Source organism: Malaya genurostris, chromosome 2 (genome assembly GCF_030247185.1).
Source record: "Malaya genurostris strain Urasoe2022 chromosome 2, Malgen_1.1, whole genome shotgun sequence".
Lineage (NCBI taxonomy): Eukaryota > Metazoa > Arthropoda > Insecta > Diptera > Culicidae > Malaya > Malaya genurostris.
Genome location: NC_080571.1, coordinates 118,053,171 through 118,076,948, shown reverse-complemented (window position 1 = coordinate 118,076,948; position 23,778 = coordinate 118,053,171). Strand labels below are relative to the sequence as shown.

At 37.0% G+C, this 23,778-nt stretch overlaps 1 protein-coding gene across 3 annotated transcripts in view; it reads left to right on the top strand.

Moving 5' to 3' along the window:
• The window catches only part of LOC131433057 (transforming growth factor-beta-induced protein ig-h3), a 58,372-nt gene extending 35,603 nt beyond the window's left edge, over positions 1 to 22,769 (top strand). For all 3 annotated transcript variants that reach the window (XM_058599809.1, XM_058599808.1, XM_058599807.1), the window contains exons 4-9: positions 19,604 to 19,768; positions 19,861 to 20,128; positions 20,194 to 20,710; positions 21,291 to 21,877; positions 21,931 to 22,056; positions 22,116 to 22,769. In XM_058599809.1, the coding sequence (XP_058455792.1) occupies positions 19,604 to 19,768; positions 19,861 to 20,128; positions 20,194 to 20,710; positions 21,291 to 21,877; positions 21,931 to 22,056; positions 22,116 to 22,589 (2,137 nt within the window). In that variant the 3' untranslated portion in view covers positions 22,590 to 22,769. The remainder of the gene's footprint in view (positions 1 to 19,603; positions 19,769 to 19,860; positions 20,129 to 20,193; positions 20,711 to 21,290; positions 21,878 to 21,930; positions 22,057 to 22,115) is intronic.
• Positions 22,770 to 23,778: the final 1,009 nt, after the last annotated feature.

The following is a 23,778-nucleotide window of genomic DNA, read 5'->3' as shown; positions in this document are numbered from 1 at the left end:
CCAACAGCATCTTTGAAAAAATACGGTCCAATGATTCCACCAGCGTACAAACCACACCAAACAGTGCATTTTTCGGGATGCATGGGCAGTTCTTGAACGGCTTCTGGTTGCTCTTCACTCCAAATGCGGCAATTTTGCTTATTTACGTAGCCATTCAACCAGAAATGAGCCTCATCGCTGAACAAAATTTGTCGATAAAAAAGCGGAAACCGAACACTGATTTTGGTAATAAAATTCAATGATTTGCAAGCGTTGCTCGTTAGTAAGTCTATTCATGATGAAATGTCAAAGCATACTGAGCAAATAATAATGCATGAAAATCATAACCTCAAAAAATCTGAGCAAATACTAATGCATGAAAATCCTAACCTCAAAAAAATCACCTTTTATGTACGAGATTCGATGCGGACTCGCCTGAGGGCACCATGTTAGCAAAAAAGGATGTTGCCAATGATTTGTTCGGGAAATGTGAGAGCTGGCTATCTTGTTAATATGGTGTCTTTGATTTCAGCTTCAGTTCACGGAAAGACCGAAATCAGCATTTTTGGCGAAAAAATTAGTTGGTTTTCTGATTTTTGTTAGTTATTTTTTGAGACAACTAAAAAAATCTTATTTTTGCTAATTTAGATTTTTTAATTCTAATTCCCCTGAAAATAATAAAATATTTGTTGAAATGGCTATTTTTTTAATTGATTGACCGATTCTACGTGCTGTCATTTCTTAGCTAAGGCACACTTCATTTCCGTTCAACTAAATTTTTAGTAGAATTAGAGAAATAAAACGTTGTTTTCAACCAACATAAATGGTTGAATTGGTTTCTGCAATTTGCAGCTATATGGCGCTCTGTCACCGAAAAAACGTTAACACCGTAATGACTACTAGCCACGAGATGGCACACTACTACCGAAAAAAATTTCAGTCACGGTAGTCTTTTCTATATTGGCAGGTATAAATACGATGTTGTATTGGAGAAAAAGACATAAGCGAAACATAGACTTCTTTTTGAAAATTTTTCTTCTAAATCGCTGCTTTCTTCATTCGACTTCGCGAAATCAACTCTCTCACTGAAAACTTTGAGCACTCGGAAAACAAAAACCGTATACAAGTAATACACCGGACAGCGTAGCCCGGAAGGTTGGTAGATACAAAAAACATCTTTTGACATATACAATGAGAGTGCAACATTCGAATCTCACTTCACTGTTCCGCGTAAAAACATTATTATGCACAATCGCTTCAAATGCGCACAAATTTACATATCGGTTTAGAAACTTATATATGGATATATCGTAACTCATGCGAAAAACATCAAAACAATTTGCAATCAGTTTCAACAAGACTGTCCTTTTTAGCTTTTTAATGAATTGTTTTGCTTTGACACTTCTCATGGGTTTTTGGCTAATAAACTTGTTAATAAAACCAATTTCATTTTTGTTTTCTTTGTGCTGTCCTTCAGTAATGATGGTGATAGATAAATAGAAACAAATTTTCTGATTTTAATAACAAAATTAGTTGTCAATGAGAATTTCGTGTTGGATTGAAATATTGCTGGTTTGTGTCTAGAATATTCGCCAACTAAACACATTCTCTAAAAATAAGAGTTTTTTAGCAAAGTAAATTCTAATTTCGGTCGTTCCGTGTTGAAACAGGTCGGTTGATATCTTGAGACACTTCCGCCGTCAAATTCGGTTCACTTATTTTCGGGTTATTTCGTACTTTGCGAACTTTAAGCCGTTCGTCAACTTCCGATAGGATCCGTTTTCTTCCTCTTTCTGCCTTGTTTTTCAGAGTTCTGTCGTATTACCAGTTGTCAACGATATTCTGTACGGTGGAATGTGATTGTCCAACGATTTCTCCTATTTCGCGTAAGGATTTTCCTTTACAGCGCAAGGAAATGATCAATTTTCTTGTAGAAATGTCTTTTTGCTTTCTTTTGCCTTCCATTATAAAAAATAACGGTTTTCTCTGTATTTCTATTTATAACTCTCAAACCAAAGCTAAAACGAACACTGAAAGCTTACATACAAAATGAGTTCATAGTAAATTGTGTCGATATTGTTGTACGATCAATTTTGTGAGATTAAAAAAGGCATACATTTCCTTATAAATCAATTATTTCTAACAACAAAATAATTTTAATCCAAGTTTTCGTTCAATTATGTTTCAAAACAACTTTCATTGCAAAATCACTTCAAAATAAATTAAAAACTAGCTAGCAACAGTAAGAAACAGCAATGAAATGTAGCATCATACGTGTGTACGATCAATTTTGTGAGTAACTGTACGTCTTGGACAGTTTCTTCTTCCGAACAGTCACTGAAACGATCACCCAGATTTGGTGATGTAGATCCTCTGTTCTTGTATTTGGCATTGGGTTTGATATATACACATATCATCGTTCATAACTGCGCGTCTTGATTTGGCGAGCGACTTTCTTGTGCTAATTCTGTCCACCCTGTTCTGCTTATTCTTCATGTTTGGTGTCGTTCCAGCTTTATATATGTACGTTGAATTGAAGTTTGTTTAAAACAAACTGCTACATTCACCACATTCTTGTCGCATTCTGTACCGAAAGTTGAGTGTTTGGAGTGACATTTGGATTTGACAAAATGGCCATTGCTTTCGTAGTTAGCACTTTTAAAGAACATGAAGCAACCGGAAAAAATTATTTCAGTTGACTTTAACGATTCGGTTAAAAAATTAAATTTCGAGTGAAATGTCAAAACGGTGTCGCTATAAAAGCACTCGAAAATAATCGATGTCTGTTCTCTGTGATTAGAGTGAACTCAAGTGACATTCAATCGTTAATAATAATGCAATTATCTATTCGGGTTTGCTAACATCGTGCTATATTTGAAAGAATGAGTCATTTTCGAACAGCTTCAATGTTTGAAGTTAACTACTTGCATTTGAAGAATTAAGGTTGTGGTCAAACAGTCCACTATAGTTACTTATTCGAAATCAAAAGACATAGTCATTAGGAAGTTGCACTTCGCTTCTTTATACGTGTTCGCATATATTCACGCCAATGTTTTGCTTCAATGATCACAGTGTTACTTTAGTTGGCGTCAATGTCGACCATTTGTTTCATTTCATTTCTAGTACGGAAAAAGCAAAGTGCATTCTTCAAAATTAGGCTAACCCCTGAATGGGCATTCTTCCTATTTTGGCGATTATCGAAGTATTTGGTACGTAATTTTGATTATCATAAAATCATAGCATGACTAAGTTTTGATTACCATTCAACGAATCTAAAGATTTCAATGTTTATTCGATTAAGACCATTCAAGTAACCCAATTTCAATAACGAAAGAAATGTTCATCCTTCAAATTAATAGTAGGTTTTCGTGACAGTGAGAAAGGTTTTGAAAGGATTGCACTAATTGTTTTTTTTTTATTCAATAATAAAGCTCTAAAATGCCAAGGGCATTTTCTTATTTTAACAAACAACTAACTTAAAACTAGGATTGTATCCTCAGGTAATGTTGTATTGGGGTAGCAGCGGTTGACTTTTAGCTGGTGATCGGCATTGGCAGAAAATTGTTTTTTCCCAGGTGGAAAGAAAGCTGTAATCAACGTCTCTTTGCTCCAATCAAAAGAAACCAAAGCCTCTTACTTTTAATCATTAAAAACTCATGGAATCACTTGAGAATGATTAGAGGGGAAACTCATAACACTGAAGTAAGCTTTTCTTGCATCTGGTACGAATTTTCATAAATCAATGTCTGTTCTTCGAAGGTTTTGGGCCTTCTTTCACTTGAATTGGAGCGATGGAATGATGTTGTTTCGCTTTCGACATGCTTCAGTTACCGTTTTTTTTTTTCAAATGAGAGAAGAAAATTAACACTTTTCGCAAGAATAAATCGATTGAAAATTTGACAGTTTTTTTTAAACAAAAAGTATGAAGAGTTTTACGATCAAACAGAATGTTTATAAGTCAAGTTATATAGACGTTTTATTAACAAACTAAACCATTTTTAATTTTCCAGTTCAATTCATATATAACGAATAAAAAAATTCACTCAAGCATTCTTTTTAGTGAATGTAAATTACTGTGCCTTTTATTTGACTTTTCCAATCAAGCTTTGCATTGGCTACTCGTCGCCGAGCTTGTTATGAATTGAAGCTCTCTGACAGTAGTCTCTCGCATCTTCTATAGGTCCTATGGTCAAATTTTTCTATAAAACGTTGAACTTCTTTCGGTTATACAGAAAAAAAGACGGTTGTACGGTTGAGTACGAATAAAACTGACATACTTGTCTACATTCTACAGCATTGTTCTTTAGTCTTAACGAATTCTGTACCTATTTATTGAAAAAAAAAGTAAACAAACAAAATCTATCCTAAAATAATTGCATTTTTCATGATACTGTAAGTAAAATGATGGCGACCAACATCAAATGAAACCAAATATTTTCAATTTATAACGCAAAAGATTCGTATTTTAGTATTTTCAAGGGTACCTTTTGGGAAGTGTCGAAACATATCTGGTAAATTGTTGTATCTGAAACATATAGCAATGTATAAGTCATAAACAATAGAACAAATTTTATTTTATGTCAAATCAAAATGGGTATGTGCACCTAGCATAAATTTGGAGATAAAAATATTTTTTTCCCTTCAAATTACTACAATGAAATAAAATTTCTTAGAATCTTCTTGCTTTTGCGTGTTTGAATTTGGAAACTCAAAATTTATAAGAAGATTTAAAAAAGCGTAGATTTATAATAACTGATCGGATTCGAGTTATAGTGTATTGATATGAATAGCCAAATTTATACTACTCATATTGTCTATGGGAACTACCATGTATCTTAGTATTACAGCGTTTTCAAAGAATTACATAGATGGATATGTGATTAGACGACCATAACAAATATCAAAATCAACATTCACATTTATGGTTTATGAACCTCATCATAATTATAATCAATCTAATCACTGTGAATGTCAGGAAGCCAAATCATGCCAAACTAGAACGGGACTATTGTTTTGCTTAAGGAAATGCAGCACACATTTTTCCAGGCCCTTCTACACAAAATTTTTTTCGATTGATGGCCTCGGATGCGATGTAATTATCAGTCTTCTGCCAAAGCAACTGTTGACTTCCTCATCGAGAAACTTTACGAACTTCGTTCCTCTTCAAGTTTGTGGTGGTGTTGTGTAAAATCTGTCAGGTTTCAGATAGGCTCTTCATGTACAGCTTCCGCGATCGTACTTTGGACGACGTGTTCCAAGATTTTTAGCTCGATGCACGCGGTTGTAGACGATACTTCCAGTGGCCCCCGATTTCGTTTTCTGTTCCCTGCAAACGTTATCTGAACACTTTCATTACATTGTTCATTTGGTCATGTTCTGCAATTTAGCAAACATGGAGTGCGAGTTGTTCGGATTTTTACCATGCTCGAACAGAATTTTGGCGTGTTGTTTAATTTACTTCGATGTCATTTTCACAAATGAAGAGGAAATGTCAAAATCATGTTCAAAATACTATAATCAAAACAAAAAACAATCTTCACAAATGACTATACACACGTTGAACTAGTTCTTGTTTTTTGAATTAATGTGTATTGTTATGGTGTTAAGTAGCTTTATTTTGAGTGTTCCTTATATAAATCGGAATCAAATTGAAAGAAAAATGAACTTATTATACGTATTCTGAGAACAAAGATAAGACGGGGAATAACAATTTGGTGGAACAACAATGACTCATTGTGAAGGAAGCTGCCGATCGGGTTTTTTCGAGTCTAACCAAACAAATGTCTAGTTTTTTTTATTTACAAAATAGAATAAGTGATTACACGATTAAATCCATGCGCACACCATGATCTACAGTAATCAAGACAAGTATTTTGGCGGTAATTGGTAAGCGCATAGTAATTCACTATATTGTGGCTGAGTCGGTAGATGTTTTTATGTTCTGTGAAAGTAATAGACCTTGTTCATGAAATACACACTTTACCTCCCTATGCGCTCTTTGAGTTTCGGTCATGACTATTTCAGTTTTCAATTTGTTTTGAATCTGAGCATACTTACTGTGGGATGGTAAATAGCATTCAGTCAGTTGATGTTGGTTCCGTTTAAAGTTTTTGTTGAGAAAAATTCTCACGTCAGATTCGTTACAAAGGTCATCTGATGTTGCTTTACGGTGAGTGGTTTGTAAGAGATGAACCAGAAGATTCAGCCTGAAGGTTCATAAAAAGTTGAACCGAATTAAGTGGCTTCAATTTCCGATACAGTGAAGGACGGCAAGGTTAATTAATGCAAATTTAATTCGAATGTTATAGCTTCTTTAAGGTATTGTCATGATTTGATTGAAAAATAATTGTGAGGTATGAATTCAATTGCTACCAGTGTCAAATAAAGCCCTTGCAATTGATCGTGATAAAAACAGTTAGTTCGTAGAGATGGTCTCGATTAACTTCGCTGTAAAGCAGTTTTGTTGTTGCTTGGATTTTTGTTTCAAACCAATTTTATACTGCAATTTATATATTGTAGTATAAGTTGATTGAGTATAAAATCATATAATAGTTGCAGTATATAAAGGTTTAGGTCATGTAAGTTTCGTATATTGTATTTGTTTCCACACATGATGTTAGCATGGTTTTAATGTATGTACTTATGAATATGTAAACGAGTATGTTTAACACTTAAACCATTTGGAATCTGCAGAATTGTCCATCGTTCAATGGACCAGATTGTGATTTTATCTGAACTTAAAATTTCACAGTTTGACAGAAAATCCTGCAGTTCTCCTACGAACAATGTTCGTAAAACCTCTATACTCCAAAGTCTAGAGCAGCTTAACTGTTATATTATAAACATGATCATAATCGATTTTCATTGTTTGTTCGAATGGAAACTGGATTTACTATCACCAACTAGAATATAAAGCATTGATGCAAAAAAATGAGAAAAATATGCTACAAGGAAAAAAATTGCTTAAGGCCATCGTCCAAGTACCATGCGCGCGGGTGGTTTTAGGAAATTTTCGATGGAAATTTCGAAAAATGTGACAAAACCAAAAACATACAGACCTTTGAAATACTTTTATCTATCTACAGGGTGAAAATGACAGGAAAATTCGGAGAATGTTACGAGTCTTATCAAAAATAGCGCTGAAAAAATGAGCTTTTTTTGTAATTTTTCACAATTATTTGAAAAAATAATTCGATGGAATGAAATTTTTTTGAAATGAGCTGAAGGGATGAAGCATTAGTACTTATATTGCTGAAACTAAACAATTGTCAAACTTTTCGCCTGTATTCCATATTGGAAAAAAAAAGATAAATTGATGCAGTTTAACATTGATCTTGAAGCGGTGTTCGACAGAATTGGCCACCGAATATTTTAATGCAAGACATCGCGGATGGGTGTAACACAATAGCACAGAGAACAGATATCCAAGGTTAGTACAAAGAGCTGAGTAAAGCATCCAAGTGAAAATCTGTTTAAAATCACCGTCGTGTACGATTTTGCCCAACCCACCGTTACGTATGATTTAGCAAACCTGAATAACTGTTTTATGCAAGCTCGAATACAAGAGTCCATAAGCGAGTGCTGGGCTGCTAAAAGTGCCTCCATAGACGAATTACTACTTGATCGATTATCGATTTTATTCATCAATGTTATCGACTTGTGATTCGGTACATTGTCTTGATGAATTTTGTCATGATGATGATTTTTTCTTCGACCTATGAGCTCAGAGAACAGATATCCAAGTAGTGGTGTCAATGTGTATAAGAACTCGCCTACAGAGACGCCACAGAGAACAGACATCCAAGCTAGTACAAACTTTTTCAAAAAAGCTGTGTAAAGGATACAAGTGAAAATCTGTTAAAAATCACCGTTGCGTACGATTTTGCACGCATGAATTACCATTGTATGGAAGGTGGAACGCAAGAATCCATAAGAGATTGCTGGGCTGCTCGAAGCGCATCTTTAGGTGAATTGCTACTTGGTGATCACTTTACCAAACAACCGTTACATTTCTTACACACATTGAAGTCTCTATTTGGAAGTCTGTTCTCTGTGGAGACACTTCGAGTAGCTCAGCAATCGCGTATTGGCTCTTGTATTCGAGTTTGCATACAATTGTAGTTCATGCATGCAAAATTGTATGAAACGGTTATTTTTAGCGGTTTTTCACTTGTAAACATTGCACTGCTTATTTTTAATGTTCGCACTAGCTTGGATGTCTGTTCTCTGTGATATGAGTCTGAAGATAGTCGATGAAGATAATACTATGTACATCACAAAATATTGAAGCCATAACCTTCCCAGCTGTCTGTTGTGCCTAGGAGGCTTCAGTCGTGGTTCGTAGGCTGCAGTCCACTCAAATGATGATTGTTTTGATTCCAGAGTGCAGTGATGGATCCAAGTTTCATCCATTGTCACGTATCGATGCAAAAAATCTGATTTATTGCTTGTAAACATGACCGAACACTTCTCTAAATCATCAACACCTTGTTGTTTTTGATAGACTGTGAGTAAATGCGTGAACCCACTGTGAGAAGAGCTTTGTCATGGTCAAATGCTCATGCTAAATAATAAACACACTGCCTTCTGATATCTTTATGTTCTCTCATCGGTGCCGGTACGACCACCTTTAAATTCAGCAAACCACTAACAAAAGGTTCTCTTCGATCAAAGACTTCATATTAACAAGATATCCAGCTCTCACATTTCCCGAACAAATCATTGCCTGAGGGTACCATTGCGAGCATGGTACCCTCAGGCGAGTCCGCATCGAATCCCGTACATAGAAGTAGGGGAGACAAATGTCAAATTTGTGCGCGCTAAAATAGCAGCACTGTGCACCAGCGTTGCCAGGTCGTTTTTCCAAAAATCTGTATTCGGCGCTAAAATCTATCTGTACCAAATCGGTATCAGAATCTCGTCAACATAAGTACCAGGAAAATGTCACCAAGCTAATTTTTTTATGCCCATTCAAGCTAAAAACGAAAATCGGTATTTATCTGTACGATCCGTGAATTATCGGTATTTTGGGAGTACATATCTGTATTCCGGTATAGAGGTCAAAAATCTGTATAAATACCGAGAAATCGGTATACAGCACCGTTGCTGCGCACCCATACAATATGTTGAATGTGTTGCCGTGCGATGGCGTTGCTGACCTAAAGATTGATTTCGCTCCGAGTTGACAGGGTCAGCTTCGATGGAGCAGAGTCCGGATAACACTTTTGAACCTATTGCTTGTACAATATTTTATTCCATCAAGAAGTAATAGCCTGTTCGCACTATACCGGGACGACCGGGACGGGACCGTCCGGGACTATTCGGGATTTTTTTTCCTCATCGTCGATGACTGAGCTGCCGGCGTGTGTATGTATTGGAATCCCGGATCCGGGATAAAATCCGGCGGCAACCAAATGGATTTTATCCCGGATTCGGGATTCCAATACATACACACGCCGGCAGCTCAGTCATCGACGATGAGGAAAACAAAATCCCGAGTAGTCCCGGACGGTCCCGTCCCGGTATAGTGCGAACAGGCTATAATGATAAATCAACACAGGAAATTGTTTTGAATCCATTGTTTTGAGAATAGAAAAAGTAGCTTCATTTAAATGGCTGTTACTTTTTCTGATTAATCACAATATCATATTTCACACAGTTTGTTGATACTTCATAAATGAATTTGACGATGATAGCGCCATCTGTGTGTCAGTCACACGACTTATTGAGTGATGTGTTATGAAAGTCTGTAGCGTTTCACTTTCCCATAGTGATCGTTCCAAGGTGTCGATTAGTGATGGGCAAAACAGCTCATTTCAAAGAATTGTTCAGAACTCGATAGTTCTACAGAAAGAAATAATTCTCCTGAGTCGTTCATTCGTGCTTCGAAATTTTGTATGTTTCTGCAAAACCATACGAGATAAATATTTCGTCGGTAACAAACTTTTTAATAGCGTACTTTAAGTAGGACTATTGACTAATAGTCATCTCGCTTGTAGAGTCAATATGTTATTTTACCGATTACTCGACTTTGAATCAATGAGTTGTGATAAAATCGAATACAATATTTCCTCTAAGAAGCAATATCGCAGAAAAGGCAGATCACTGCTGTTAAGGAGTGTATCGAAAATAAGCTATCCACATACATTTGTGTTGTACGCATGTATTTGTGATGGTTTTGCCTTTCTCTATAGAAAGGTATTAGAATTGCTGGAAAACCCGACTTTCGAACGGAGCCTCGGAGACCCATAGTGTTATGTACCATTCGACTCAGCTCGACGAGATCGGAAAATGTCTGTGTGTGTATGTGTGTGTGTGTGTGTGTGTGTGTGTGTGTGTGTGTGTGTGTGTGTGTGTGTGTGTGTGTGTGTGTGTGTGTGTGTGTGTGTGTGTGTGTGTGTGTGTGTGTGTGTGTGTGCACTTTTCGAAGATATTTGAACGCGCTCAATTTTCTCAGAGATGGCTCAACCGATTTTAACAAACTTGGGCTCGTTTGAAAGCTACTGTCGGGCCATTGATCAAGTTCAAAGATCAAATGGCTGTGACTTTTGGTTTCGGAGATATGATTGTATAAGTGACGTAACCGACAAAAATCGTGCTATTTGAACGCGCTCAATTTTCTCAGAGATGGCTGAACCGATTTTAACAAACTTGGGCTCGTTTGAAAGCTACTGTCGGACCATTGATCAAGTTCAAAGATCAAATGGCTGTGAGTTTTGGTTCCGGAGATATGATTGTATAAGTGACGTAACCGACAAAAAGCGTTGTATTTGAACGCGCTCAATTTTCTCAGAGATGGCTGATCCGATTTTAACAAACTTGGGCTCGTTTAAAAGCTACTGTCGGGCCGTTGATCAAGTTCGAAGATCAAATGGTTGTGACTTTTGGTTCCAGATATATGATTGTATAAGTGACGTAACCGACAAAACACGTTGATTTTTACCGCTCTTATATATAAAAGGGTGCCAAAATTTTGGGATCAACTCTATTTTCGTAAAGTTCTAGTGCTCAAAAGTTTAGGCACCTCGTAAAAAGCCTTCATGCAAAATTTGACCTAAATCGGACATGCTTAAGGGGTGCTGCCCGGTGGTAAAGGTTTGGCAATTTTCGATCTTGAAAAAGCACCATAGGGGGGAGTACATGAAATTTCCAAAATCGAAAATTTTTTTTGATGCCAAAACTCTTAAAACTGCATAAAACATCGAAATTTAGTGCAATCTCAAAAAAAAATTTTTTTGAAAAAAAACTTTCTGGGACTTATAAAAATTTTCATATTTTTTTTAAGTCCCAAAAAGTCGATTTTTTCAAAAATTTTTTTTTTCGAGATGACACTAAATCTCGACGTTTCATGCAATTCTAAGCCTTTTGGCATCAAAAATTTTTTTTCGATTTCGAAAATTTCATGTACTCCCCCCTATGGTGATTTTTCAAGATATATGAAAACATCACTAAGTGGACTAAGAAGGCTTTTTGCCTTTCTCTATAGAAAGGTATTAGAATTGCTGGAAAAACCGACTTTCGAACGGAGCCTCGGAGACCCATAGTGTTATATACCATTCGACTCAGTTCGACGAGATCGGAAAATGTCTGTGTGTATGTGTGTGTGTGTGTGTATGTGTGTGTGCACTTTTAGAAGATATTTGAACGCGCTCAATTTTCTCAGAGATGGCTGAACCGATTTTAACAAACTTGGGCTCGTTTGAAAGCTACTGTCGGGCCATTGATCAAGTTCGAAGATCAAATGGCTGTGACTTTTGGTTTCGGAGATATGATTGTATAAGTGACGTAACCGACAAAAGGCGTTGAATTTGAACGCGCTCAATTTTCTCAGAGATGGCTGAACCGATTTTAACAAACTTGGGCTCGTTTGAAAGGTACTATCGGGCCATTGATCAAGTTCGAAGATCAAATGGCTGTGACTTTTGGTTCCGGAGATATGATTGTATAAGTGACGTAACCGACAAAAAGCGTTGTATTTGAACGCGCTCAATTTTCTCAGAGATAACTGAACCGATTTTAACAAACTTGGGCTCGTTTGAAAGCTACTGTCGGGCCATTGATCAAGTTCGAAGATCAAATGGTTGTGACTTTTGGTTCCAGATATATGATGGTATAAGTGACGTAACCGACAAAACACATTGATTTTTACCGCTCTTATATATATAAGGGTGCCAAAATTTTAGGATCACCTCTATTTTCGTTAAGTTCTAGTGCTCAAAAGTTTAAGCACCTCGAAAAAAGCCTTCATGCAAAATTTGACCTAAATCGGACATGCGTAAGGGGTGCTGCCCGGTGGTAAAGGTTTGACAATTTTCGATCTTGAAAAAGCACCATAGGGGGGAGTACATGAAATTTCCAAAATCGAAAATTTTTTTTGATGCCAAAACTCTTAAAACTGCATAAAACATCGAAATTTAGTGTCATCTCAAAAAAAATTTTTTTGAAAAAATCAACTTTCTGGGACTTAGAAAAATTTTCATATTTTTTCTAAGTCCCAAAAAGTCGATTTTTTCAAAAAAAATTTTTTTCGAGATGACACTAAATCTCGACGTTTCATGCAATTCTAAGCCTTTTGGCATCAAAAATTTTTTTTCGATTTCGAAAATTTCACTAAGTGGACTAAGAAGGCTTTTTTAGATTAGCATTTCTGTTCTCATACAAATAGGCCACGCAAATGTCAAGCACTAGTTTGGAAAAATGATGCTGACTGTGTAAAATAAACACTGAAGCATGCTTTTGTGAACTACTCGAATCTATCTGAATCAATTGGTGTCTAAATTTATTTTATAACATATGAAACATATTTTCATGAGACTGTTATGAAAGAAGAGAAAGGCATTATCACACCACTAGGTGGATTAAGAAGGGGTTTTTAGATTAGCATCACTGTTCTCATACAAATAGGCAACGCACTAGTTTGGGAAAAATGATGCTGACTGTGTGACATAAACACTGAAGCATGCTTTTGTGAACTACTCGAATCAATCCGAATCAATCCGAATCAATTGGTGTCTAAAATTATTTAATAATTGTATGAAACTTATTTTCATGAGACTGTTATGAAAGAAGAGAAAGGCATTATCACACCACTAGGTGGATTAAGAAGGGTTTTTTATGTTCAGATTGCAGCATGCTGTGCGTTTGGCTGTCAGCTTTCAATTCTTTACTTGTTTGTGCGGTTGACATTCTGCGGTTTCAAAATGTCGCGTATTGAAAAGGAAGTGGAAATTAAAGTTCTGGACACATGGCTAAGTGAGAAGGGTATTACTATGCGAAAATTGGCGAAGCGGTTTGGAATTCATCATGCCAGTGTTAAAAACATCATTAATAAGTTTGGGAAACATTATTCTTAGGATGAGCTACCAGGAAGAGGCAGAAAACCCGGTTCTTGCAACCCGAAACTGGACCAGAAAATTGTATCTCTAATCATGAAGAACAAATTAATGTCAATACGTGATTTTGCCAAAACAGCAGGGACGAGTGTAGGAATGGTCCAGCGTATCAAGAGGCGAAATCACCTAAAGACTTACAAGAAGCAGGAAATCTCGGAACAAAGTGTAAAACAGAAGAAGCAAGCAGCAACAAGGGCCCGGAAATTGTATTCGCGTCTTTTGCAGGGTCCGGATGCATGCGTTTTGATGGACGATGAGACTTATGTAAAAGAGGACTCAAAAACCCTTCCACAATACTTTACTGTCGTCGTTGGGGAGGATGTGAGCGATGCGGACAGGTCGTTTCAAGTGGAAAAATTCGGTCGAAAGGTACCGATATGACAATAAATATGTTCCTGTGGTTTAAAGTCAACCATTTTTACACTACCAGAACTATAAATGCAGAAACCTATCGATCTGAGTGTCTACAGAAAAGATTGCTGCCTTTATATAAGAAGCATAGTACACTTCCACTGTTTTGGCTGGATTTAGCGTCGGCTCACTATGCAAAAACCACTCTCAATTGGCTTGCGGAAAAGGGTATACATTTAGTTGAGAAAAATATCAATCCACCAAATTGGCCTCAGATTCGACCCATCGAACGCTACTGGGCAATCGTGAAGAGAGACTTCAAAAAGACTGGTTAGGCAGCTGGGAACATGCAGGAGTTCAAAAAAAATTTGGGCTCAAGCGTCCAAAAAATGCGATGCAACACTTGTCCGGAACTTGATGAAGAGCATTCGATCAAAAGTTCGAAAACTCGTGAAGGAATAACTTAAATTTCATCCGGTTTTCTTTATGCTCAAGTTTAACCTCGTACAATAAAGGATCAATTTTGAGTTTGAATAAAATATCGTTTTTTATCATAATTTGAATGAAAAATTTGGGGATAGCTTATTTTCGATACACTCCTTATAGCGACGCGAAAACTCGATGCGAATGCTCCTTATTCATCTTACTCTTGAAGTCACTCTATTGAATAGAGACAGTAGTTCCCTCTCTAGCTAATGGTTTTTGTAAATGAGATGACTACTGGAGCTGAGATGAATGTTCACTTTGATGCACTTTTTCAGAGGTCGCTGAATATATGCAATTTCTATTGCGTTCTTAAAAACTACAACCGTTTCGAAATATAGATATTAATGCACTTTTTAATTTTTTTATTTTTTTTGAAACGATTAGAGCAATATCGTTTTTTAACATAGAACTGTTGTTCACTCATTCTTTCAGAAGAAATGGTTCTTTTGGACCGTTCGCAATCGGATTGCCCATCTCTAGTGTCGATAAAGCGTTCAGCCTGACCGTTTGACCGAGAGTGGAATGGAGCTGTACGAATATGAATGATTCCTACTTGCTTTAACACATGGGCTGAAAAGTCGCGGGCCTAACAAAGAGAACACGATTTTTTAGTTCCAAATTAACTTTATTCATCAACGTAATCTCTATCAAAAGCAATGCAATCATTCCAGCGCTGCTCTAACATTTCAATATCACTTTTGTAGAACGATTTATCTTTTGGCTCAAAATAGGCCTTTGTTTCAGTGATAAACTCTTCATTCGTGCAAAATTTCTTAGCGGCGAGCATTTTTTTCAGGTCTGCGAACAGCCAGTAGTCTCTGGGAGCCAAATCTGGCGAATACGGTGGATGTGGGAACAATTCGAAGTTCAATTCATGTAGTTTTGCAATTGTTTGATTGACTTGTGACACGGTGCGTTGTCTTGATGAAACAAAATTTTTTTCTTTGTCAATTTTATTTCTTTGCCATATATTATTCACTGTTAATGGTATTTCCTTTCTCAAGATAGTAGATAAATCATACCACGCACATCCCAAAATACCGAGGCCTATAACCCTTTCCAATCGATTGTTGTGCTTTCGGGAGCTTTGAATGAGGTTCACCAGTTGCTGTCAACTCAAATGACGATCGTTCTGTTTCCGGAGTGAAGTGATGAGTCCATGTGTCATCCATTGTCATGGATTCAGAGATGGCATTTCACCAGAGTGATACACGCTGGCGTCAGATTCTTGTCCACACCGAGGATGCAAAAAACGAAGCATCGCACAAAGAGGAAAGCGCACTACTTCTCAGTGTCCAGACAGACAGACTTTGAGTGCGTGTTTGTGTTGAAAGAAGCTGGTGCGAGAGAATAACATTCTCTTCGCACGAATCGCTCTCACGTGCTCTTGCCTAAATACACCCAAGTGATCACTGGCGCGTGATGGTGAGCGAACACTTCTGTGAACTTCAATTAATAGAGAGTAGATCTGGCCTTGCTATGAAAAGTGTGCAAGGAAAACCGAAAATTTTACGGTAAATTGTTTTATTTTGCTGATTTTGCGTATCCACGCTTCTTCTACGCAAACCATACACCAGAGTACGCACTGGCGTGTACACCTCTGTCAAAGTATCTGCATCCACCTCAGAGAATTTATTAGCTCTGCTCTAGCACTTTGGTGCGATTCAGTGAAGGAGGTAAAAGGAAATAAACAAACGCACTCATGATGCGTGCACACTTTATACAACAGTGGTGTATATATGTGAAAGAGAAGAGCTCTCGTTGAAGTTGTCAGTGCGAGGGGAGAAATTTTGCTTGCTCTTCGTCACACAGAGGAGATGGACATCTCTGCATGGATCAAACATGGCCACGTTTTTGGTCAACAGTGAGCAAACGTGGCACCCATTTTGAACAGAGCTTTCTCATAGTCAAATGCTCATGCAATATAAAGCCAGTACGTTCTTTTAATATTTTTACGATGTCAGCTAACTCATGCAACTCCACTGTTCGATCATTCAAAACGAACGTGGATTTTTTTTAATGCTTTCTGACATTACCGCCTCATTTGGACGTCCACTGCGTTCTGCAACATCGGTGTCTCTACGATCACGTTTGAAGTCAACAAATCAACATTTAAATTTTTTTTTTCAACATTCATTGTTCTGAAAATAAAAGAAGTAGAGTCACTTTTAGCACAATAACTCACAAACTAATGAATAGAATATCATGAAATTAAAAGTTAGCATTAACCGGGTTGGCGGTTCAATGCATAGGACGCTGGTCTTACAAGCCACTTGTCGTATGTTCGAGCCCCGACCTGGAAGGGTTCTGTGTCAGTAGGATCCATAGTACAAGCCATGCAATGATTCTGTACACTAAGAATCGGCAGCGAATTCTGTTGAAACAGAAAGGCCAAATTCCACAAAGGGAATGTAATGCCAAGGCTTTGCTTTTTTTATTAACTGAAAAAGATTACTGCAGTAAAACTAGCGTGTTAGGGCCGGAACTTTTCAGCCCATGTGTTACAAATTTGTTTGAATTCAGCACGGCAAGTCTTCGAAGTATCGAATCGAGCGACGATTTCCTAAAGAAATGTGATAGTAACTAATTTCTGGCCATCGCGAGTATAAATCTACTACGACTAAATAGTCAACTCCATCAAGTGGTCCTCCGTAGTCTTGGTGAATCCTTTTCTATGGTCCATTCGCTCGCAGCCATGGTGGCTTTTGATTATGATGAATTTTCAGAGACACTTCTCGTTGCCTCATCGCTTAGTAATTTTAGTTATTATTATTCTAAAAAAATTCTTTACTGTAAAGATAAATAACAACTCGGGATTAAGAATTTGCTTACCTACCATCTCTCCTGATCATACCATAATGATCCACGGATCATTTAATCCAATACATTTCTACAATAAAATTGACGGACAAATGCTTCAGTGTTCATTATATTTATGACTTTGGTGTTTTGTTGGATGCCAAACTCACCTCAACCTACATTGTTTATCTACGAGGTGACTCGTCAACTAGGTTTTTTGTAATCGATCAAGCGTGATTTTAAAGATCCGCATTACATTGTTCGTTGGTTCGACATATGTTGTAAATGCTAGCTAAGTTAACCCTTGTATGGTGGTCGGAAACCTAAGGATTGAATGCGTACAGGGAAGCTGTAGCTTAAGGGCTGAGGTCAGTAGGTCGCGTATAATCACGTGGCTCGCTCTGCGGCCGGGTGGCCAAGAAAGTTTTGGTATTTTTGGTTACAAGTTTGACTACATCACATAAAATCCGATAAAGCTACCGCTTGTTTGGCAGCCTTGCTGAGCCAATTTTATTTCTCTCTCATGTTTCGTTACGTTACCAGGATACAAGACCAGAAAAAATGGCGCGTCTATAGAAATCGACTTACCTTCACAAAAATAACATTCACTTCATTTTTATCGCGACAACTTATATGCTTTTATGCACTAATCGCATCTAAATTAAATTATCTAGACATTGTCCGGATAGATTTTTGATCCATGCTTTTGAAGGCGAGATATTTAATGAACAAGTTAAAAGACGACGTTTTCAGCTATGCAATTCTTCCTTCAGAAAAAAGTCTTCCCCGACCGCTAATGTCAATGAATCATTCTGAAATTTTTACAGAAAAATTTAAACTAATTTTCTAAGAGATTGTCAGTTGGGTTTTTTATATTCGTCACCGTTTCTGAGAAACGCCCTAAAACACACCTGGTTGCAACTCTTTTGCTGATCGGGATCAGCTGAAATTGTACAGAAAATTCCTAGATTATTGGCAAATCATCCTTCAATGGGCTTAATGTAGGTCGGGTAAGGAATAGGAAGGGTTGTTAGTCCAATACTTGTTGTTACTAGAGGTCGTATATGCTACTGCGCACTCTACAAATGTCACGGTACACAATTTGAAAAATTCTTGTGATTTTACATCTTTTCAGATGCACATAAATGAAGCGTCATATTTCACACAAATTTATATTCAAGAACATGTAAAATTGTGTGATTTGAAAATTACATGTCTGTAAATCGAATGGAATAAAAATCAAAAGATCGATAGCAACAGCGCGACTTGAACCGAACAACATTAGATCACAAAGCACGCCAGTTAGTCGACTTAGCTACAGAAGCACATATCTCAGCTTAATGAATAATTGATACATATAAATCCAAACAGTAGGACTTGGTAGCCGAGTGCAAATTACACTCGGAGCCAGTAAAGTTCTGTACGAATGGAATATTGCGTCATTTGAGAAGTTAAGTAGTTATGAATTGTATCGTTTGTAGAATTATGCCACCAGTAAAATTCATAATTTCTCTCTGTGTAGGAGGGTAATAGTTTGTATTAATTTCAGTGATGGAAGTTTTTGCGCATACTAAGTCGTATGTTCCGCACTGAAGATGCTTATTCATTAAAATTGGATTCACAGATACTAAACATAGGCTAAAAGGTAATTGTTAAACGTTATCGCAGAACGAACAAGCACTACCAAACTGCTTCTGTGGCTTCTATGATTATGAATATGATTCATGCAAATTTACGCACAACGGACGAAGTAATGGTTTAGTAAAAAGAGTCTCTAGATTTAAAACAATGAATCAATCTGGTAATCGAAAGAAGGGAAAGAGAAACTACTGCAATTGTAGCTTTTTACGACATGGAAACAGGAACCCAGTGGATATATTCTTGGTGATTTTTTTGCCGGGTTCCACACGGTCTTGGAAAAAATCTGCAAGCTATTTTCGTGGGAAAATTAAATAATCATCGGTGAACCTAATTTTAGGCATTCTTTTTGAACAGTTGCACTATTTATGTACTATTCTTTTTGAGTACGTTCAGTCAATTTTAGAGGCATAGAACGGTTGTTAACACAACTATTGATTAATTGTATATTACCCCAAGTGCGGAGTTTTGTATCGAACCCAGGTTTGGATGCATGCAAGGCATCGACCACCCCTTAATCTAACCATTTGTGGATGGATTTTGTGATAGTTTCGATTTCGTGAAAGAAAAGTTATAGCCAGACGCTTTTGACAGATTTATCATAAGAATGTAAATCCGTCAAAGGGATTGATCTCAAGCTTCGCCATGAATTCATTTATACAAAAAAAATAATATTCAAGATTTGAAAGTATAATCAACATTACTATTTCCTTATATCAATATCAAAATCAAATGTTTCTACCCTATGGTTCTATAATCAACCTGAAAAAGGATGGTGATATAGGTAATCCTCGTTCTAATGATGCATTGTGAGCATTGAAGTGGTGTTTTAATCATATAACAATTATTAGTATGCAAATCCCAGATTTAAATTTATGTTTATATCGATACGAACTGAACGGTAGAACAGGACGCGATAACAATAGCTTCGTTTGATATTCATGCGTTGTGTTTCACAGGGAAAACGTGTGCGTCGAACGGGAAGAGCAAGAGGAAAACGATGACGACGGGGATGACAACCGTGAGATAGCCGTGGACGGTGGTAATTTCCAGAGTTTCGGCGTCGTCAACTTGAACTTTGAGTCATGCTCCGAACAACAAAACAAACATGTCTGCACCTCATTGTAAGTATGCTCTCATCTGTCGACAGCTGTGTTCATCAGAAACAAAATATAATTTGTGTTTATTATCTCTTTTTCAAAAATCAAACTCTTAGCAAGAATCATAATGGCCGAAAACGAACGGTTAAGGTTACTCGGCAATGTTGTCATGGTTACGCTCGCCCAAGAAATGGACCACCGAATGCTCATTGTGAAAAACTTGATCTCTATCCGATAGCAGAAACGATCGAACGTCTTGGCGCAAAGGAGTTTTTATCCACCCTGAATAAAAGTGGTTTGGAAGCTATTCTTAACAAGGATCTCACACTATTTGTTGTGCCAGATAGTGCGTACACAAAGTTTACCGAACAGATGTGGGAAAATGTAAGTATATATATTCTCGAAAAAATATATGCACATTTACAATGAGGTACTTTCACGATTCCTAGAACCTAGTCGCTTTCGATCCAGCGATGCGTGCAAAACGCCAAGTGGATATTTCTGGAATGACAGCTCGAGATTTGGTCTTAGCTCATGCTGTCAATGGATCCTATCATATCGAAGATGTGAGCAATGAGCAGTTGTTGAAAACTGAACTGGCCAACACAAACATTCGCATTAATATTTTCCCACGTGGACCATCAGATAATAGTTTCGAGCATCCTTACCGATACACCGCAAATTGTGCTCCCTTAGTTAAACTCAACCGAGTGGCCGAGAAAGGAATCGTACATGTGGCGGATCGAGTTCTGTTGCCGGTACGCAACAACATTATGCAGATTATCCGATCACGAGATGACATGACAGTGCTAAGGACGATACTGGAAAAGACTGGACTGGACAAGAAACTAGAGGAAGTTGGTGATGATAAGCATTATACTTTCTTCGCACCAAATGACGATGCTTTCCTGAAGTTGGATAAAGACATTCGTAGGAAATTGAAGGCCGGAAATGGATGCGCTTCAAGTAAGTGTGGTGTGATAATTTTCAGTAAACGTAGACTACTTTAGTTGGCTATTTATAGAGTTTAGTTTCTACTAGTCAACTACTAGGGCTTCGGCGCTCTAAGCATGTTCGCTAACTAAACGAGGTTATTGTACCTAGGGAACATTTTAGGATCGAATTGTAGACTTTATTAGTCAAGTCTTATGTATTTTTTATTTGTTCATAACTTTTCAAATATCAGAAATCTATCGGTCTGGAAGATAGTAGAATTAAATGGATGGATTTTTGCATGGATGTTTCAATCGTCGATTAAAATTCAGGCGACTAGAGCGATAGATAGCAATAAACGAAGCTTTGTGACATCAGTGCACTGTGTTGCTCGTGCTTCTAATGCCGAATCAAAGCTACACTGCATGCATGCTCAACCAATCTCGTTTAGTATTCAAATGGCGTAACGACAATTTCACACATTAACGAAGCTTCGTCGTGTCGCAAACAAAATATTGTTACTATTTCCGTGAAGTTAGTGATAACCATCAATGTGCTATAAGGGAACTAGATTCAAGGTTAATATGCTCTCCTTTTTTGTTTGTGTTTATAGATATTCTCAAGAACCACATATTGGACATAACGTTCTGTTCGTTGGCTGCTGTACATGGAGCTAAAACAACAACCTATAATTTGCTAAGTGAGAAGCTTGAATTCGAGTATGTCGCTATGGGAAAAACAGAAACAGGAGATATGTCAACCAAGAAATCACCAACTCTTAGAATCAATGGCGTTGCAACCGTCCAGGAAACGGATCTAATGGGTACAAACGGTGTAGTTCATGTGATTGATACGGTTCTTTCGACCAACAGTGGAATGCCTGTTTCCAATACTCTGTCCAGTCGAAATCTTACCATTTTCAAACAGCTGATTGATGACGCTGGCTTGGAAGATGAGTTTGATTCTATGTCAAATAAAACGTTCTTCATCCCATCGGATAAAGCTTTCGAACAAAGTGAAGCAGGACAATATTGGATTCAGCAGCTCAAGGAAAATCCCGGTTCCTTAAAGGATAATTCTCTTTTAAAAGAATTCTTAGAGTACCATGTCGGTGAGCCATTGATCAAGACATCCGATCTTCAAGAAGATATGATTAACAGTGCATCCGGACATAAACTAAGAATAAATCTTTACACGACGGTAGGTGTTTAATCCGATCATTAAAAGACATGTTTCAAATGATTTTTTTTCAGAATCCTGTATTCAGCAACGTTCTGAACCGTGCTACTGTAAACTGCGCTCGTTTGATGCATTTCGATGATGAAACATGTGGTTCTGTGGTTCACGAGATTGACAAAGTACTTGAAACTCCGAAATTGGTAGGTTGGGTTGATATTGTTTTTGTTACACTATCTGATTGTATGATTATATATCATAGAATGTGTTTGAAGCACTGAGATCGAATCCAGAATATAGCATGTTTGTTTCCATGATCGAGAAAGCTAATCTAACAGAATTGCTTAGTGCCATGAACGAGAGCTTCACTGTGTTCGTACCAAAGAACGACGTATTCAAAGAAGTCAACGAGTGGTATGATGAAGTTTCAGAAAACATGGAAGATCTGGACAATGTAATTCGATCGCACATAGTCCCTAGTGTTATCTGTTGTGCGGGGATTGTTCAGTCCGATTGGCCTTTCATTCGAACCACAGAAACTATCAACCAGCAGCGCTTGAAACTGAATCGTAATCGTCGTCCGCAGATACAAAATGCTGGAGTAACGAAATGTGATATTGTTACCAAGAATGGAATTGTTCATGAGATCAACGATGTAATCAATACTCAGAAGAGGCAACATACGGAAGCCCAAGGATTCCCAAGCTTCAATCGTCCTTTGACTTTCTGGTTCTAGCAGGAACGAAAATAATGCTCGCGATATATGTGTCTGCGCAATAAGTCTAATTTAAAAGCTTGACGGTTTACAGATTATTATAATTTACTTGTTAATTATTTCAACAAGTCAAATACACTAAACAAACTACTGTAAATTAAAGTTTTCAATCGAATAAAATTATCCTATTTATATCACATAGCTGGCTTCCGGTTTTCTTCTGTTAAGACCATTCTATGACGGACCACAAATTCAGTGTTGTAGACTTCGATTTAGTTTTGAGTGGTAAAATATGAGCTGATCAGTAACGAATTTTCTTCATTACTCTATACTGGAAAATGAATCTTTATAGACTCCTTTCGGGTGACTATAAAATAAAATTTCGTGAGATTCATAGGAGAACAACCAGGTTTCAACTTGTACGATGATGCACGATAAAACAAAAGAGTAGTTGGTGTGATGGTTACCGCGGGTGCTGATAATCGACTATAAACAGATAAACTAGGAAAATGGAGTGGGGAAGGAATGAATTTCATTGATTCCTTGCAGGATATATTAACATTTACATGAAAGTATTACGCAGTTGTTGGACAAATTAAACGGCGAAAGCATAAAAAGCGGCCTTAGCTGATAAAAACAATAACATATGTACCATCACGAAACACACGTTTTTATATATTCGTCAAACAAATGTACAGACTACAGACAAAAAAGTTACAATGGTTTGTTATATATGCTATACATTATTTCTACGATTTGGTTTCAATTTTTCTTTTATTTGTTTTGTTTTCGTTATAAAAGCGCATCATTTGATTAACAGGATTATTTTTGGCATAATTTGTTTTATATATTTTTTTCGAGAATATTTGACTTCTGAGATGGCGACTAGGAGTATAAAATTTTAGTTGTGAAAGCAATGATTCAGATTGTACTCGTTGAGAAATAATATCGTTGATAAAATAAACCATTGTAGCTTTGCGGCGTTCTTCGAGTGTTTGTAAGTTTATGAGCATACAACGCGCTTTATATGATGGAAGAGGAAGAAATGTAGTACAGTTTAATCTACGAAGCGCATACAGTAGAAATTGTTTTTGGACAGATTTGATGCGTTCTACGTGTACGGAAGTACATGGGTTCTATACAATACTGCAGTATTCCAAAATTGGCCTGACATAAGTTGTATATAATAATTTTATTGTGTAAGGGTCCT